At 37.3% G+C, this 18,539-nt stretch overlaps 1 protein-coding gene across 1 annotated transcript in view; it reads right to left on the bottom strand.

The window, feature by feature from the left end:
* The window catches only part of LRRC72 (leucine rich repeat containing 72), a gene marked incomplete at both ends in the record, with an annotated part of 39,229 nt that overhangs the window by 11,523 nt on the left and 9,167 nt on the right, over window positions 1-18,539 (bottom strand). The window contains 4 exons of the mRNA XM_081146980.1: window positions 664-774; window positions 2,065-2,146; window positions 11,402-11,471; window positions 15,324-15,397. Of these exons, the coding sequence (XP_081003106.1) occupies window positions 664-774; window positions 2,065-2,146; window positions 11,402-11,471; window positions 15,324-15,397 (337 nt within the window). The remainder of the gene's footprint in view (window positions 1-663; window positions 775-2,064; window positions 2,147-11,401; window positions 11,472-15,323; window positions 15,398-18,539) is intronic.

Genomic DNA, 18,539 nt, shown 5'->3' with positions numbered 1-18,539 from the left:
TCCCCCTCTCTTCCTTTTTTAGAAACCAATAAAAACATATTTTGGAAAAAAACACACACACAAAAAACAAACTTAGTTGTTTTTGTGTGTGTGTGTGTGTGTGTGAGCTTTATTGCTATAATTCACATACCACACAATTCATCCATTTTAAGTATACAATTCATGTTTTCAGCATACTCACAGAGTTGGGCAACCATCACCACAGTCAATTTTAGAGCATTTCATCACCCCCAAAAAGAAACCCCACACCCCTTGTTCTTTAGCTGTCACCCCCCAGTGTCCTCAACCCCCAGTCCTGGGAAAACACTGACCTATTTTAAAATAGTTCCCTCTTAGGGTTGCTGTCATGATAGATGGGCATGTCATATAAATGGAAACATATAATATGTGCTAAAACCTACTTCTGAGATAAAATCAAAACCACAGATTTAATCATGTAAATCATCTGTGGACACTTTTGTCACTTACTTTTGGCAAGTCATATCATTCCACAAAATTTGTTTTCCTACCTGTTGTTCTTTCCAAAACATATTTTTAAAAGGAACAGATCTAGTCTTGTTTTCAGGAATATCTAAATATTTTAGTTATTGATCTAATTTAAATTTTAAAAAAATTTCCCGTGTTTTACTATTTTAATTTATGGCCATAAAAAAGTGTAAATACTTAGGGTCTTCAGATTCAGCATTCCCTTTAATTCCTTCACTGTTGCATTGATGTTTGTTAACTCATTGTGGTGTAGCAGGAGTATATGCAATGAAGGCAAATAGCGCAGGCCTGAAAAAAAAATGTTTACAAGATTTTAAAACATTTTTAATACCAACTAAACACACTAAACAAAAGCAAAGAATACATTACAGCTGGTGAAAGGAAGAATTATTATCAATAATATTGTGAATTATCATTAAGAATAGAACAAAGCATAAGAGTCCAATTAATTGAGTATAATGTGGGAATGTAGAGTCTATTTCTTTTCAGTGTTATTGTTTTATAGCTTTTTTCTGTAGTAATGATTTTTTTGTTTGATTTTAGAAGGGTTATTTTCTTTATTTTTCTTTTTTGTTTTGTTCTATTTTGCTAATGTTTCTTAGATTTATAATGTCAATCAAGGGAATAATTAATTACTCATTCAATTCAATACCTACCCCCCAAAGGTGAAGGGCTTAGTCAAAGAACATATATGCGTAACCCATGGTCAGAGACAACAGTGTGGGATGGCCAGTGGGAATGGGGGGTAGAGGGGGGTGGAAGGGGGCAAAAGGGAGGAAAGTGGGGACATCTGTAATAATGTCAACAAAAAAAATTTTAAAAATAGAAAATTTGCATAACAAAAATTATTTTCTTTACATCATACAAAACCAAATATTCATATCATTTTTGTTGATTCTAAATTTAAAATTTCCCCACATTTTTAACATAATTGAAAGTGGGTTGTGTCTTTGCAATAGCCACATCATAGTTTAATTTGCAAAAATTTATTTCTTCATGGTACATGAAATCACGGGAGATCTTAAAATTTATGGCATTTTGATTCTATGATATGTAACATCAAAGAAAAATGGTTTGTGTTGCACCTCTTCGTATTTCATGATCATAGTACATCATGTACTTTTGTACCTGGTTTGAAATTGTCAGTTTAGAGATTGGTGCACATATAAAATTAATTCATAGTGAAAGAATTTGACTGGCAAAAGTGATAGCCAGTAAAAACATTAAGACTATTTATAAAGTTGTTATATTTATGAATGCTCCCAAATATGGTTAAAATTTGCTTCCACGGTATCTAGTTTGTGTCCAGCTGTGCAACAGACTGGCAAAATTCCTGTCAAAAAAAGACTTATTTACTGTTTGAATATCAAGACAAAAGACAAGGTTGCATTAAAACTGTAATCAAAAGGACATTTCTTAAAATGAAATGTAAATAAGAGCATTAAAAAATAATAGACTCCATCACATATTTGCAACAAAAATGTTAAAACAGACTTTGCATGCCATTAGCAATTGTATACTTAAAAGTTATTACTTAATTGTAAATTCACTTCATCAACAGAGAAAATTTAGACATACCTTCTATTTCGATTATTGCATTGTTGTTTAGATATAGTTCTGTCAGACAATAGTTTCTAATTAGAAATGTTATTCCATGGAGCTGAAAATGAGAGTTAGAGAACAATTTACTTTCTATAATAATTATACAGACATATACCTATAAAATTATAAGAACAACATAGAAGTTTGCTGTTTGCTGTTGTTTTTTATTATTTGCTACATTTTGGTCTGGGCTACTAATTTACATCTGGATTGTCTTTGAGGACAAGGTGGTAAAGAGGATGTTTTTAGCTCACTTATTCTAAACCCCTTTTACCATATCTTGACCAAATTCCCTTGCACGGTCTCCAAAGCCTCTGTTAAAGGGCCTCCCTAGACCTTTTGCTCTAACATTTCACACAATTCTGCCCCATATAGGCTCATTGGATCTGGCTCCCACATACCAACTCATTCACCATCACATACTATAAAGTGCCTATCATGTGCCAAGGGCTCTCTCAGGCCATTTCTGCATCTGCATATGAGTTATGATTCCTCTTGGCCTGCATGACTTTTCTTCCTGGTGCATTTCTGATGCTTCCTAAGGATCAGCCCTAGGCCAGCAAGGCACACGAAGCCATGCTGAGTGGGTGGGCCACCGCAGGAGGTTTCCTCTGCTCCAGAGATTTGTTGAAACAATCCTTTGATCTCCTTGCATCTTACTACTGTCTTCTTGCTGTTTTGACCCACTTTTTGTTTTTTTAAACTTCCACTGCTCCAGTACTTTGGGTCAGATATCCTGAGTGATGGTCTAATTCTGAACTCTTTATGCCCCAGACTAGGAACCATCTCCTGTTCTCCAGCTCACTGTCCTTCTGGTAGGAAGACCTCCTAAGGTTAGCCAAGGACTCTGTAGTCTGAATAGAGACAGGAGGCAACTCTGCCAGGTCAGGCCCAGTGCTAAAGCTCCACCAGCTGGCATCCGGGAGGAGAGGGTGAGGCAGAGTGAGCATAACCCTGTTACTCCACGGCTCATCTTTCTAAATAAGGCCTTTCCTGACAACCTCTGTGCCCGGGACTACTCCATTTTCTTGACTACTCCAACACCTCATTTGACTGGTACGATTAATCACTTGGTCATTAGTTTTGTGTCTCCCTTGAGGAAAGGACCGTATTTATTCAGTGTCTTATTCTTCTTCCCGTCTCCCCATTCTCCTAGTGGTATGGGGGAAGGCGAATCTTACTTTTTTTTTTTTTTAACATATTTTTGATTTCAGGAAGAGGAAGGGAGAGGGAAAGAGAGAGAGAGAAACATCAATGATGAGAGAAGGTAATTGGTCAGCTGCCTCCTGCATGCCCCCGACTGGGGATCGAGCCCACAACCCGGGCATGTGCCCTGACTGGGAATCGAACCCCGATCTCCTGGATCCTAGGTCGATGCTCAACCGCTGAGCCACGCTAGCTGGGCTGAATCTTACTTTTAAGCTTTGATTCAAACTTTAGTTGTATATGAACTGGGAAATAGTCAAAATCACTCTTTTTTTCTGACAGCTTTGTTTTGTTTTAAATGTATTTTTAAATAAACAGTAATAATTCACAAACACATTACCGCTGTAACACATTTAAACACCACAAATAAAATTAAATTCCTGTGTGGCCATTCCTCTCTAAAGAAATGCCCCCCCTGCATTCCCTTCTATTCAGATGACCAGATTATGTTATTAGATTAATGTATCTTAATTTTGTAAACCAGAGCTCAGGTCAATGTAGAGTAGAGCTGTCACTCTCAGTGTTGCAAAAAGGCACTATTGAAAATTCCTCAACTGAACTATTAAGTACTGTATGCATGATATGTGGTATTCAACTCTAAACTGAATGTCAGAATTGCAAGAAGAACTCTATCATTATTTTTTAAATATCAACTCTATAAACTTAGTAAACTGTAACAGATTTGTTTGAATTATGAAATGAGAGAAGGTGGAGTCACAGAGGTAGGACAGGTGTGTTTTAAAGCAGTAGGTGAGGTAAGCAGAAGAATGAGGCCTTTACTACTTCATGCAGGATCTAGTAGGGAGAAGATTCTCATGGAACAGTAATTGATCAAGTGCTTAGTACTCTCTCTCCATAGAAATATATGCTCAGGATTGTAAATTAGTGTTATGTGTTTATTAAAGCCTATTATGGGAACTATTGTTGACAGTTAAATGGAACTGTTTTGGCCTTTGATAGACTGATTTAGATAGAAAGATGCCGACCTACCTGATACAGTGAGGATTTATTGGAAATTTTACTCTTGCCCTCTCATATCTCAGAAAAGCTATTTTCGATCTGCATCCAAAGTTTGAAAACTGGTTTCTTTAATGAATTTTCTTTACTATTTTGTTATGTTTACACCATTTACAAATTCTGAAGCTATAAAAGGCACGTGTGCTGCTCCTTTCATCATTTCACAGATTCATCTGCACTAAACGATGTCAGCACTCATGTTGGAGAACCACCAATGACTGCACCCCAGCTTTTGCTAAGTCATGAGAGCAGTCATGTTTCCCCAGTTAGGGAACCATTCAAAGCAGTAATGAGTGGTTTCCAGTCGATTTCCTAACCCTTTCTACTTTTCCTATCAGCCTCTTGACAGCAACTCACTACCTCCCTCCTCCTTACCACGCCCTGATCTAAATATAGCCACACCTGACATCACAGCATAGAAAAGGAGCATCAGCGGAAACCATGACTTTTCCCCCTCTCCTTTTCCAGTAGCCTGCCTGACCACACAATAACAGAACAGTACTAATTGTCCAGGCTTTGATTTCTCTTGCATTACTCATTAACATACGAAGAGTACTAATGAACTCAACAGATTCATTTTGATTACAGAATCATAGTTTTCCCAAGAGTATTAACATTCTTGGACCATGGTTATTGTTATTTTAATATTGCCCTGTTTGTTGGGGTAAGAGGGGTGGTGGGAGTGAAGAGGAAAGAGATAAAGCCAGATCATAAGGATGCTATTGAAATATTCTGTGCAAAAGAGTGCCATTGCCTAATTTTATTTTAGAAAGAAAATGGCAGGGAAGAACATAGTTTAGAAGGATTAGCAAATTTAATGGCAGGAGGTGAAAAGGGTGTTAAATGCTGATTCAGAAGAATATATGCTGGCTTAGAGTAGAGTAATGGCTGTCCAGGGAGAGAGAAAAGTGAGAGACAGTTCCAAGGTAAAATTCACAGGACATAATAGACATTACAGTGTAGCAAGCTGTTGAAGTCAAGATCTAGAAACAGGAATCAGAAAACATGCTGAATGTCCTGATATTCCAGCCATCGTTAAAGTAAAATGTTATTATAATTATCCCTTAAGAAATCTACACTATTGATTATAAGGATTGCGATAGGATTTATATTTACAAATATAAATATTTTTTACATTTTACAAATCTCTCTTAGCTCAAGGCTTGGCACATGCATGTGATTCTGGTGTTGACGGGCAAGTCAACAGTGTGGAAACCAGTTCTGGACAAGGTTTGACCATGGCTCACCTAGATCCTGAGAGTATTTTACACTTGATTCTTAAGCTACCTGCAATGTCTTTTCTATGCAATGTCTTTTCAATATGTGATTTTTCTGCTTCACTCAGCCAAAGCATACTTCTATTAAGCGAACTTCCATTACCTTAACCAGCACATATGCAAAGAAAAGGTCACCTCGGCAGAAAATATTAGGATTTTTATTTACTCATCCTCCCAGTCAACAAATACTTGTTGAGCATCTACTATGTGTAGACACGCTGCTGAGGTGTACAGCTGTGAACAAAACAGACAAAAATCCCTGCCTTTTTTTTTTCTAGCAGGGAAAGAGAAAACAAATGATATGTACAATAAGTAAATTATATATTATGGCATCAGTTGATGTGATATGGGAAAGCAATCATGGATATTGGGAGTGCCAGTATGAAGGTGGTGTTATATTTTAAGTGGGTTGATCAGAGTGGGCCTCACAGAGGAGGTAATCTTTGAACAAACACTTGATGAGGGGGCTTGTAGAAGGAGCGCTTGGGGACCAGCCAATGCATAGGTCAAGGACAGTACAGTGCCTGGTGTGGCTGGATCAGAGTGAGCCAGGGAGTGAAGGTGGGGAATGAGGTCAGACAGGTGATCAGGGGTCTACTTGTGCGGGGCCTTGCAGGGTGAGTGTAAGAAGCTGCCTGAAATTAACAGGAAATCGGTGGAGGTTTTGAGCAGAGGAATGACATGTTTTGACTTAGGTTTCTACAGATCACTACGTCTACTGAATTGAGTGAATCTCAGTGGGGGGCAATTTCCCTCCAGGGGGCATTTGTCAATGTCTAGAAATATTTTAAGTTGTCACTTCTAGGGGGAAATCTTCTGGCATTTAGTGGATAGAGGCCAGGGATGCTGTTAAACATCCAAAAATGCACAGAACAGCCCCCACAACCAAGAATCATCCAGTTCAAATAGTCATTAGTACCAAGGTTAAAACCTGAGGACAAAGACCTATAGATCAGTAATTAAACGACATGATAAAATTCTGAAAATTCTATAATTATGTGTTATTTAAAAGGGTCTATTACTGTATGTTTGAATATTAAAATCACAACATTTCCTAAATTTACATAAAACTCTAAGGATTAATTGGGGATAATTTTAATAATATACATAATTATTTAGGAGAAAAAAGAAAAATTGCAATATACTTCCAAGATTCCTAAATTCACTTTTATGGTGCTCCTATTCAATAAATTTTTAAAACATCATTTATGTTTAGCTTAGTTTAAAATATGTACAATACTTAAAAATACAATTTATACTTTAAAAATAATTATCTTATCCAGAATAAACGGACTTTTATTGTCATGTTTTCCCCTATTTATTCCATGTTACTATTTTTTTTGCATATGCGCTTTTCCAAAAACAGGTTACATTCCTCAGGTAAATCATTTTTAAGAATAATAAAATCTATAGCGTACATGTCTATGAATTTCACAACCATGCACTGAAGTCTTATTTAGGTTATTTATGTTGACTTACTTTTTTGAGGAGGCTTTAAATATTTGGCAAAATATGTTTCTTTCAACAAAGTTGACATGAAGGATATAATTAATGTTGCCCTGAGGTAACAGAAACACACAAGAGCCCAAATTATATGGAATGCGTGCCGGTTCCTTCAACATTTTCACTGCTCCTACACTCTACTATGGGGTTTGTGCTGCTGTAAATTGTTTTTTGGAACAAGGTAGGGTATGTACAAGTGAAAAACTGAAATATGTATACCCAAACCTGACGAAAGGAACCAACTAAAACTCCATGATACAAAGCTCATAAAGCTACCTGAAAACAAGTGCTGCCATTCAAAAAATTCTTTACAAATATTTAAAACAGCACGTTAAAAATAAGTATTTCAATTTTAAAATCGTCGTTTGCTAATCTTGAACACCAATATTCCTTCCTAAAATATATAAATCTGTGCTCTTTACGAAATTTTCAACATATGCTAAATGTCTGGGAGATAAGAAACAACATATCATGATGGCATAGAAGAATGAGCTCAGGATCTTTCTGAAAGCAATTTTGTTTTAATCTAATCATTCTCTAGTCAGTTTGTGTGGAAAATGTTATTATAAATACGTATTTCAATTATTTTTTAGATGATGAAGTTTATAAACATTGACTTTGCCAGAAGAGGTATTTTTATTTAAATTTAGTTTGTAAAATTTGCCAGCTGGTTTTTGCTTCATGGAAGAAACTCAGATTCCATTTTGGACAGCTGCTTGGTAAGGTTTTTTGTTGTTGCTGTTGTTGCTTTTTTAAATCAAATGCTTATTCTAATCTGACACAAATGAAACTACCAAAGTACTGCTAGTTCTTCCAGAAATAGAAAACTACTAGCATTGTGCTACCAATATTACAGGCTTAGTATTAAATTCTGTAAAAATTTTTTTGAGTTAATGAGCCAAAACACAACTTAACTGTAGTATAAAAGACAAATCACCTAGATCACTTGTCTGAGCAGACTCAACTTCTCATGAAAAGTTGGAAAGGAAGAACTATGGACGGAAAATTCTCTTGCTCAGGCTCGCTAGAAGATGGGACATGGAAAGGAGTCTTTAGAAGGTCTCAGTTAATATGCACCTAATTGCAGCTGCCTCCCGCTCTTATACCAGGCACGATTAGGAAAAGGGGACCCATAAAGGGAAGAAAAGCAGAACTAGTGAATTTCTGTGCAGTGTGAAGAGAAAACCAGCTCTAAGAGAGCATAATAAAGGAACCAGGCTTACTTGATCAAACCTAGGAAAGCTGGGGCACTGGTGGTCCTATTTAGTTTGCTAGTCCAGGGTCAGACCAGAACTTCCAGTTTATCATGCTATAGAACCAGATAATAAATGGGGGAAGTGCTCACCCTTCTAGCATGCAGGGCTCCAAACACACCACGCTACATTTACTGCCTCCCAAGACTACTTTCTCATTCCACTCTAGGAAGTTTGCAAATGCAACATCCTCACCAGAAGCGCAGTCACTCCCTCTGCGCTTCCTGTTTTTATCACCAGACCAGGTACCATCACATTTATTGTTATATTCTATCAGTAGCCTAAACGCAAGTACAGAGTAAGCCATATCAGATAGGATGCTACTGGCTCCAAGTAACTTCTAAGGTTAACTCAAACTGGTGCATAAATTAGAACACTTATTCATGTCACACACCAAGGAGTCCAGAGCTGTGAGAGCCTCCGTCTTAGTATCTCAATGATTTTCTGGGTTCTGCTTTTCTCTAAATGTTGGACCCATTCTCAACTTAGTAGGGTGATTCCTGGCTTCATATCTAGGCAAGAAAATATCCAGAGGAAACAAGGGACCTCTGAGGAAGTACTATCATAGCTAATATACCCTTTAGCATTTTGGATCTTGAATCAGAATTTCAATTTTTCATGGAGTGTGAATAGTAAGGTAACTTAGCAACCAATTATTGATCAATGGGAAAACTCACAACAGTTCATTCATGTACCCCATGAACACTTAAAACTTATTTTGTGTATATTATCTTTCCAGTGTTATGTGGACTAAATAAGTATTTTTTTAAAGAACAAAGTTAAGTGATTGTGATTTGGGAAATAATAAAGTTAGTTTGTTGGACATAAAGAACCAAGTACAAGAAGTGAATTCTGCCTGCTGCTGCATCCCTTCCCCCGCCAATCCCCCTTCAAATACAAAAGAAAGTAAAATAGTTTTCAGTGTACTCAATCCCCTCCTATGTTCTTGGAGCGCCACTCAGGATCCCACTATGTCAGTAAACTGTATGAACATTCAATGACTGGTTGGAGGTGGAGGTGGGACAGTGTCCACTATTAGAATGCAAAAAATTTTACAAAATCCTAATTACCTCTCCCTTTAGACCTACTGCCAACATATGTACTGTTCTTTCCCTCAAAACTGAACACCACAAGGAGCACACATGAAAAATAAAGATGAGTCACTTTTGCCATGCCTGATGATTTCCATCTTTTTCTAATCAGAGGCCGCACACCGTGACCCAGGATAATTTTTGGCCGAGTGTTTTGAAGAGTTTTGAACTTGCATACCCTTAAGTGGTGCGTGTACTTTCCATTTCAGTCGTTAGCTGGCTGGGTCTCCAAGCTGTTTGGGTTTGTTCTCCTAGAAATGATGTCAAGCTTATGAGACTTATGCTTACACTTAATACTAGAAGCACTTTCATTTTCCATTGAGTTGGCTTAAAAAAGACTGAACATGCAACGTAATATTGAAATGCTTTCGTACTCACGGCTGCTTCAGGATGCAATGCTGTGGATCTGAACCACTGCTCCACAAGCATACTACTGCTGAAAACTCTAAAAAGCTTTTTTTACTCAGCAGATGTTTGAAAGTCCAAATTCAAAATGCTAAGACTGGATAATGGATTTAGAATGAGCAAAATAAAAGCTGTTGGAAAGTCAATTTTTTTGAAAGATAGGAATAACTTACTGACTAGCTAACTATAATGACTGTTTGGGTTTGCATTTTAGTTTAGTCGTGCTCTTTGACTTGGAGAGAGCTTGGAACCCCACTCAGGGCCCCACTATGGGAAAGGCAATGGCCTCCTAAATGCTAGCCTCTAAGACAGTGATTTTCAACCTGTGTGTTGTAAGAATTTAAAACATGCAATACCTGATAACCCAGGGGCACTGAGCTCTTCTCCCTTCGATTGTCAAATAAAAAAATGACAACAGCAATACAACAATAGCCATCTTATATGAAAGTTATACCTATTCTTTTGTCAGACTGGCAAAAAAATATATTTTTTGGTGTACCACAGAATTTTAGTAATTAGTTTGTGTGTGCCATGAGATGAAAAACGTTGAAAATCACTGCTGTAAGAGAAGCTTCAGGGGCCACACTCAGTGACCCTGAAGGGTGTTCCCTGCAGTTGGGGATAGGATGGCTTAGATTCTTGCCACTTCCTGAGGAAGCTAGATCAGCTTGGGTGGCTGCTGGGAGGTAACCAACCCCTCTGCCTCTGATAGCAGGACAAAGTAGTGTGAGTCCTGGGAATTGCATGCAGGGCCACTGAGGAATGTTGATCTGGGTCACTTTACAAAGAATCCTGCATACGAGGGTACTTTGCCAAGGCCAGGAGACACTCAGTTGTAAGTACCACTGGGATAAAAGGTGAGGGGCAGTCAGAAGTAGTCAGCAGAGAGGAATCAGAGTTGAAGTAACCTAGTAGGGGAACTTCTCAATAACCCATTAGGAAAAAAACCCTCAATTTTGAACATTTGTTAGTAGCAAAGGGTGCAAATCAAATAACTGTTTCTTCTTTGCCTCCTCTCTGCATCCTCACCTCCCCATTCCATACCAATCCTGGAGAAGATTGGGATGAAGGTAAGAGGGAAGGAAAACCCACCACACCGCCTACCTAATAAAGAAGGCAGGTGACATCTGCTGTCAGGTGGATATGGGCGGGAAGGAGAAGGGATGTCTCATTTATGAACAGAGATCGAAAGTTGATTAATATATTCTCCTAGACATTCTCATTTCTGAACTATAACTATAACTGAAATGAACGGTAAGGTTTTGAATGGTGTAGGAGAGAGGAGAAAAGTCATGAGGCTGCTGAAGTTTCTTCCAGGAGCCTGGGAAGGAGCAGACTTCACTGAGCAGCTTGGGGAGAACATGGGAGACAAAAGTAGCTGCAGTACATAGCATCTCACAAATTGTGTTATTCCATATACATACATATATGCAGATACACTTTCTTACCTAAGTTTAAATTAGGTATATAAAATAATACTTTTAAAGATTAGCTCTATTAAAAACATGATATGAAGAAAGTAACTGAATTATGGAGCCATTTAAAGAAAATATTACGTTACCTTGTTATGATGTAGCCACAAGTATTTTAATTTTTTAAACCTAGAAAGATCAATGACATCTGTCAGTTCCCTGAAAAAGAAAGTAAACATTAGCAATGATTAGTTCAGTTATGGGTAAGGCAGGAGATATAGTAGGACTTTGGAGTAACTGAAAACTCTCTCTCTGTCCTTTCAAAATTGTTGGTATTTACATGCTAATTTCCAAAATCCCATCTTTAAAACTTCATTCATTTGGATTAAGATTTTGTTAGCCAGTTAAAACAAATACTTAAAGGGGAGCATTTTATCCCATTAGTAGAAACTTATATCTCATTATGACTTAATTTATTGGAATCTCAATTAAAAAAAGATTTTACTGGAAAGAAGGTAGAGGGATAAAAGTGCAGAAGAGACCGGACTCACAGGGAAGTGTGGGAAATGCCGTTAGCTCCTGCTTCAACAGTGTCTGCAGCGTTCTTACTTTGGGGTTGTCCAGATCTTGGCCAGACTGGGTTTAAGATATGGAGACTGCAGTGCCCCAAGAGACAGAGACTGGGTCAAGTGTTTTATTCTTCCTTTGTTGTTTATTAAATAGAGGCCCATCCTTCTTGAACTGTGCAGTGGCCCTGAGCCTTGTTGCTGGTGTAGCTCACTCAGCTAAGGGGCAGACACGGGTCAGGAGGAAGATGTCAGCAAAGAGGGCAAAGCCTCTGGGGGACTGCTGTGGGCTCTCTGATTTCTCAGGACAGAAATTGTGGGCCCAGGCTGAGTATGTATACATATATATCTCTATTTATCAAACACTTACAGAGCACACCCTGTGTGCCAGGCACTTTTCTAAGCAATTTTAAAATAGTAATGTTAATTAACATTACCTATATTAACTCATTTGTGGCAACGTCCTCTCACATTTATATTTATTTAACCTTGGGACACTGAGGGACTAATTATTTTCCTAATTTTTTAAGCAAATATATATTTTAAATCATGAAAACATTTCTGAACAAAATAAACCTCTCTCACCAAATTTTTATATTGAAAAATTCTAAATCTAAGAAAAGCTGAAGGGACAGTACAGTGAATGCTTAGGTAGCACTTATAACTTTTAATGTTTTGCCACACTAGTACTGACTCTTGCTTACCTATATCATTTATCTGTTTATTGGTTGATAGTTTCCCACAGACTTATTATTGCAGGGCTCTCACTCCTAAATATTTCATGCACATCCCTTAAATAAGGGCACTCTCTTGCATAACCACAATATCATTATCACATCTAAGAAAATTAAATTGAATTAATATCATCTAATATACTGTTCATATCCAGATTGTCCCTGTTGCCCCCTACATTTTATACTTTGTTTAAATCCATAATCCTGTCAACACTCATACATTGCTTTTTCAGTTGGTATAATCCCTTGTTCTTCCATTTAGAATAGTCACTATCTCTCCTTTATGCCCCTTAACACTGACTTTTTGAAAAAAAAGTCCAGGACAGTTGCATGATAGAATGTCTCACATTATTGATTTGCCTGATTGCTTCCTCATGATTAAATTCAAGGTAGGTCACTTTTCAATTACAAAGGTGGTAATTACTGCGTCACATCAGGAGACAAATGATGCTACTTTGTCCCACTGTTGCTGAAGCTAAGTTCAGTCACTGGGTTAAGGCTGTATTTGCCAGGTCTCTCCATTATAAAAAGTACAAATTTTATCTCTGAAAAGTGATATGTGGGGAAAACTCAGAGACTATATATATATCTCATTACCTAAAAACTATTTATTCCACGGAGTTAGCTTCTATGGGTGACCTTCACCTGAATCAGTAGATTTGGTATTATAAAATGGTGACTTGTAATGCTCTCCTTTTTACATTTATTTCCTGGTATTCGGTAAAGAACATCTGCCACAGTATATGTTCTCAGTGATTACTCAAGGACTCATTGGAAGATGCTTTCCATTTTCCAGGGACAACAGAGACAGGCAAATAATCCAGTTTACTGGTGTCCAGACTGAGAATTTTTTTTTTTTTTGTATCCAGATGGATTAAATGGCAATTTCTTATTCTTAGGATATAAAATGTGTTGTCTTTCAGTTGAGAAGACCACTAATTACCCACTGTCAGAGATCAATATTTCTAATTTATTTTCTAGTGTTTTAAATCTTTTCTTTTTTGTAATCTACTTACCCGTTAGGTCACTAGTGTACAGTTGTTAAAATCATGAAAGGCTGAGGTGTAATCTTTTGATCACATAAAATATTTATTGTTATTGTAATAGTAACTAATCCATAGAAAGGTTCAAAGCATGGCCCTAAGTGTGTCAGAATTATCTACCATTCTTGTTCCATTCTAAAAATATATACAACCCAAGTGCCCATCAGTAGATGAATGTATAAAAAAACTGTGGTACATACGCACGATGGAATACTATGTAGTTGTAAAAAAGAAGGATCTTACCCTTTGAGACAGCATGGAGGGACCTGGAGAGTATTATGCTAAGTGAAATAAGCCAGTCAGAGAAAGACAAGTATCACATGATCTCACTCATATGTGGAATCTAATGAACAAACTGAAGAACAAAATAGACACAGAGACATTGAAGCATGCAACAGACCTATTTCAGAGGGAAGGGGGGGTGGGTGGGTGGAGAAAGATTAACCAAAGAACTTACATGAATGTATGTATAACCCATACACAGACAATAGTGTGGTGAAAGCCTGGGGAGGGGGCAGGAGCAGGATGAAGGGGGTCAATGGGAGAAAAAAAGGGGACATCTGTAATACTTTCAACAATAAAGATAAACTATAAAAAATAAATAAAAAACATATTTTTAAAAACCTTAAATTGGTCTTGCTCCCAAGAGATTCAGGGCCACTGCAAAGATGAATAGCTTTCTCTGCACTAATAAACTAAAAAATATTTCTATATCTCGAAAGAAGCATGTTTATTAATAGAGGATTTCCTCCAATTACCACAGGTAAAGTGATTAGCTTCATTGATAAAGTAGGACATTTTCTTTAAAGAGTAACTGAGTTCTATAGATTACAACATATGAGTAGAAATATATCAAGCCTATCTAAAATGCATAGAATTCACGGATATTAAAAAGCATGAAGGGGGGAAAGGAAGAGTAGAAATAGGGTCATTGTTATTAAAATGCAAATTGTGACTGCACAGGTGTCACTTGTTGGCTAGTAAACGCTGTGCTGTCAGAGTCCAATGCAACCCATAACTCCTCCCCCTGGCTCCCATCTTAGGCACAGTGGCTGCTCTGTATAGCACACTGCCTTTGCCACATGCCACCCTGGGGAGTTGGAGTGAAATCAAAGGAGGTTGTTATAAAAAGGAGAGGTTTTCCCACTTACCAGTAAAATTAGTACAGGGGTGTTTAGCTAGGGGTCCTACTACAATAGGGGTTATTTTATAGTATAGGGGTATAATGAGTCATTTTCCTCTAGTAACAGTAATACTATTAACTGCACTAATGCTCACTGAGTGCTTACTATTCACATAACAACCCTGTGAAGCAGGCAGTATTGTTATACATATGGAGGCAATAGGGTTCCCAGATAAAATACAGGATACCCAGTTTGTGAATTTCAGAGGAACAACAAATGCAGTGTGGGACATACTTATACTAAAAATGTATATTCATTTGTTTCTCTGAAATTCACATATAACTGGACATTCCATATTTTTATTTGCTAAACCTGACAAAGATCACCCAGATGGGAGAGAGCGAGCTGGGATTCAGACTTAGCTTGGCTCCATAACCTGTGTTCTCGTCTGTTCCCGCACACTGCCTCTCCAGCAGGCTGTGACTCCAGGGAGTGGTGCAGTAATTAGAGTGTGGTATTGGGGTGGGGGGCCTGGAAAAGAACATTTGAAACTGAGAAACATTATAATCGATGCTCTTCTATTTCTTACATAAAGTACACTTACTTTTGAGAAAGGAACAGCTCGAAGACATCAGCATCCCTCTTGTGGCCACATATCTTTAGTTGATCTTCAACTGCCTGATAACATATAATTACTCTGTCAAGGCACATTCCACTGAGCAAAACTATGGAGACATTTGAAGTCAATAACAATAACATCGACAAGAAGATCAAAGGAAAGGTGACTACGGAGGCAACCACTCTAAACTGATAAATTCCAACACTACAATTATATATTATTTAATCATTTCTGCGGTTGAATTTCATTATCCTGAATCCTGGGCACAGATGTGTAAATAATTTTTAATCAGAGAGAAAAAATGTGCATGTGTACATATACTCCCCCAAAACAAGTTTTCATTTCTCTATGATGTAGAGTAATTTAGTCTTGAAATATGCTTAAATGTCCTTCAAACATGAAGAATTCATATTTGGTACGTTTTTCATATTTACAGAAGACACTCAGTATTAAGGTTGGAGGTGAAGGGAGTAGAATATAACGTACATTATTCTATGGGTGCTTGGAACCCTGTAAATTCTCAATAAATGTCAGCCAAATGAATGAATGAGTGAATAAATATCATTTTCCTTTCTCTGCAAAGGAATCATGCCTTCAGTTTTCGTGAATTACTAACATACTTGCACCGTGGGAATTTCTGGTGAAGGAGAAGCAAGTTTTATTCCCATGGGCTTTGTTTTGAAAATACAAACCCACCGACAGCTATTTAGGTACTTTGCTTTTTTTTTGTGGCCCTTTACTAAATTACAAAATAACACTTATAGGCCACATGGCCTAAGATGATATGGAAAAATTAAAGCCCATCTATAATTTTCCGCGAAGGAATAAACCTAAGGAGACACAACAAAAGTGGAAAATATAATCATTGCACTTCTGGAATCTGACAAACATTGTAATTATCAGAGTCAAAACAATCACCAAATTTCAGCTGGGATTTGTTGTGGGTGGTGAGGTTGTAACGTCAGTAAGTGATTTATGAAATGTTAACAATGGCTTTGTTGTTTAGTAGAGGACTTTCAGGAGAGTTTGAGCTAATGGGATAAGCAATATCTAAAGAGGTGACGAAGGTAGATATCCTAGGGATGGGGAGCAGCTGCTAATTTATTGTCCCAAACTTTCTTAGTTACCCAGTTACACAAGCTGAATCCTGAGGCTTGGAGAATTCATTGGCTGAGGTACAGGCATTTCCATCAAGGTATTTTGTTACCTTGAAAAGCTGAATCTGGGGCTTGAAAAAACCCAACACATCAGGCTTACATATCCTCATTAGATTATTGTAACTGAAGCATCTAAACTATCAGCTTCTACTATACAGTCAATCGCAACTTTGCTGAAGTATTTAGGATGTTAAAGGCCAGACAAAGTAGAATTAAAATTTTGCAGCTATCTGTTAAAATTATAAACATGCTTTTAACTTGATCCTGCCATTCCACATCTAGCATTCAGAAACACAGTGGTACATACACACACACACAGGCGTGTGCACACACACACACACACAATATGAATATCATTGCTCACTTCAGCATATATTATTAGAATAGTGAAGTATGCCCCATCAATTCGTATATGGGTTAAATTAAGATGTAACTTCACAATAGAATACAGTGCAGTAGCTTAAAAATATAGAGATGGATATCTAGACATATAATGATATCAAAAATTTATTTTAAAATATAAATGCCATTGGCAGTATATATGTAAGAGTAATAATATTTTTGTTACCAATGACATTTATATGCACACAAAATACACATGCTCCAAACTGTTAACAGTTACCACTTGAGATCACGGGGGACTTTCACTTTCTAAACAATACACTTTTTAATAAAGCTTGAGTATTTTATAATAAGCACATATTAATTTAGTAATCAGAAATTAATACACATTTTGAAAAGTTTAGCCATGGAATGACTATTTACAGATTTAAATCAAGTTTTGAAAATGAAGAGATAGAAGGAGAAATTGAAACTATCAGCATAATTTATAAGCCACTGGTGTAATCAATTATTTATTTACACAGATTTTTATCATTGTATGTTTCTTTCCAACCAAAAATTTTATACGAATCTGGAAGCATGTATTAATGCCAAGTGCCAAAGAACACAGAGACGTGCCAGGAAGTTTCAAGTTTCAGTGAATCTGAGGTGGAGCAGTTCCAGTTCCCAATCAACACTCAAATTCACTAGCAGAATATTCCTTTCATCTAAAGAAGCACAACAAGCATTCTTCCTCTGAACTAGTTTTTTTATTGTGGTAAAATATACATAATATAGAATCTACTGTTTTAACTGTACAGTTCTGTGGCATTAAGCACATTCATATTGCTGTGCAACAATCACCACCATCCATTTCCAGAAGTCTTTCATCTTCTCCAAATGAAATTCTGCACACATTAAACACTAACTCCTCATTTCCCCCCTCCCTTTCTATCCCCTGGTGACTATCCTTCTACTTTGTGTCTCTATGAATTTGACTACTCTGGGTACCCCATGTAAGTGGAATTACAAATTTTTGTCCTTTTGTGTCTGGCTTATTTCAGTTAGCATAATGTCTTCAAGAATCATCTATGTTGTAGTGTGTGTCAGCATCTCATTCCTTTTTAAGGCTGAATACTATTCCACTGCATGTACACACTACACCTTGTTTGTCCATTTACCCATCAGTGAACACTGGGTGGCTTTCACCTTTTCCTTATGTGACCAATGTGGCTATGAACATGTACCTGTGTATACTCCGAAGGGAAACTGCTGGATCCTATGGTAATTCTAGGTTCAGCTTTTTGAGGTACTGCCATGTCACTTTCCACAGCGGCTGCACATACAGCGTTCTTTCAGATGAACATTTTTAAACTACTAAGTCCAAACAGACAATTCAACTGTTCATTGAACGGCACATATGCTGTAAAGGAAGGCTGGAAGTGTTACGGGCTCTGACAAAAGGAAAATACGTCCTGGTGAATTTGGAGGAATAAGAGATTGCTGTCAGCCTGGGAACTCTGCGATTTCAGAGCAGGGCTGACAGCTGGGGTGGGCTTGAAGGGTGAGGAGACATTAGAAACAGAACACTGGTGGATGGACATTCTAGTCAGAGGGGAGCAAGTACACAAAAGAGAAGACCGAGAGGAGAGAATTCGAAGAGTTCAGGGCTATACAGCCTTTGGCTACAGTGAAAGGCCCATGGAAGAAAATTGTGAGAAAT

This window comes from Miniopterus schreibersii (assembly GCF_964146895.1).
Source record: "Miniopterus schreibersii genome assembly, chromosome: 9".
Lineage (NCBI taxonomy): Eukaryota > Metazoa > Chordata > Mammalia > Chiroptera > Miniopteridae > Miniopterus > Miniopterus schreibersii.
This window is presented reverse-complemented; position numbering and strand designations above follow the sequence as displayed.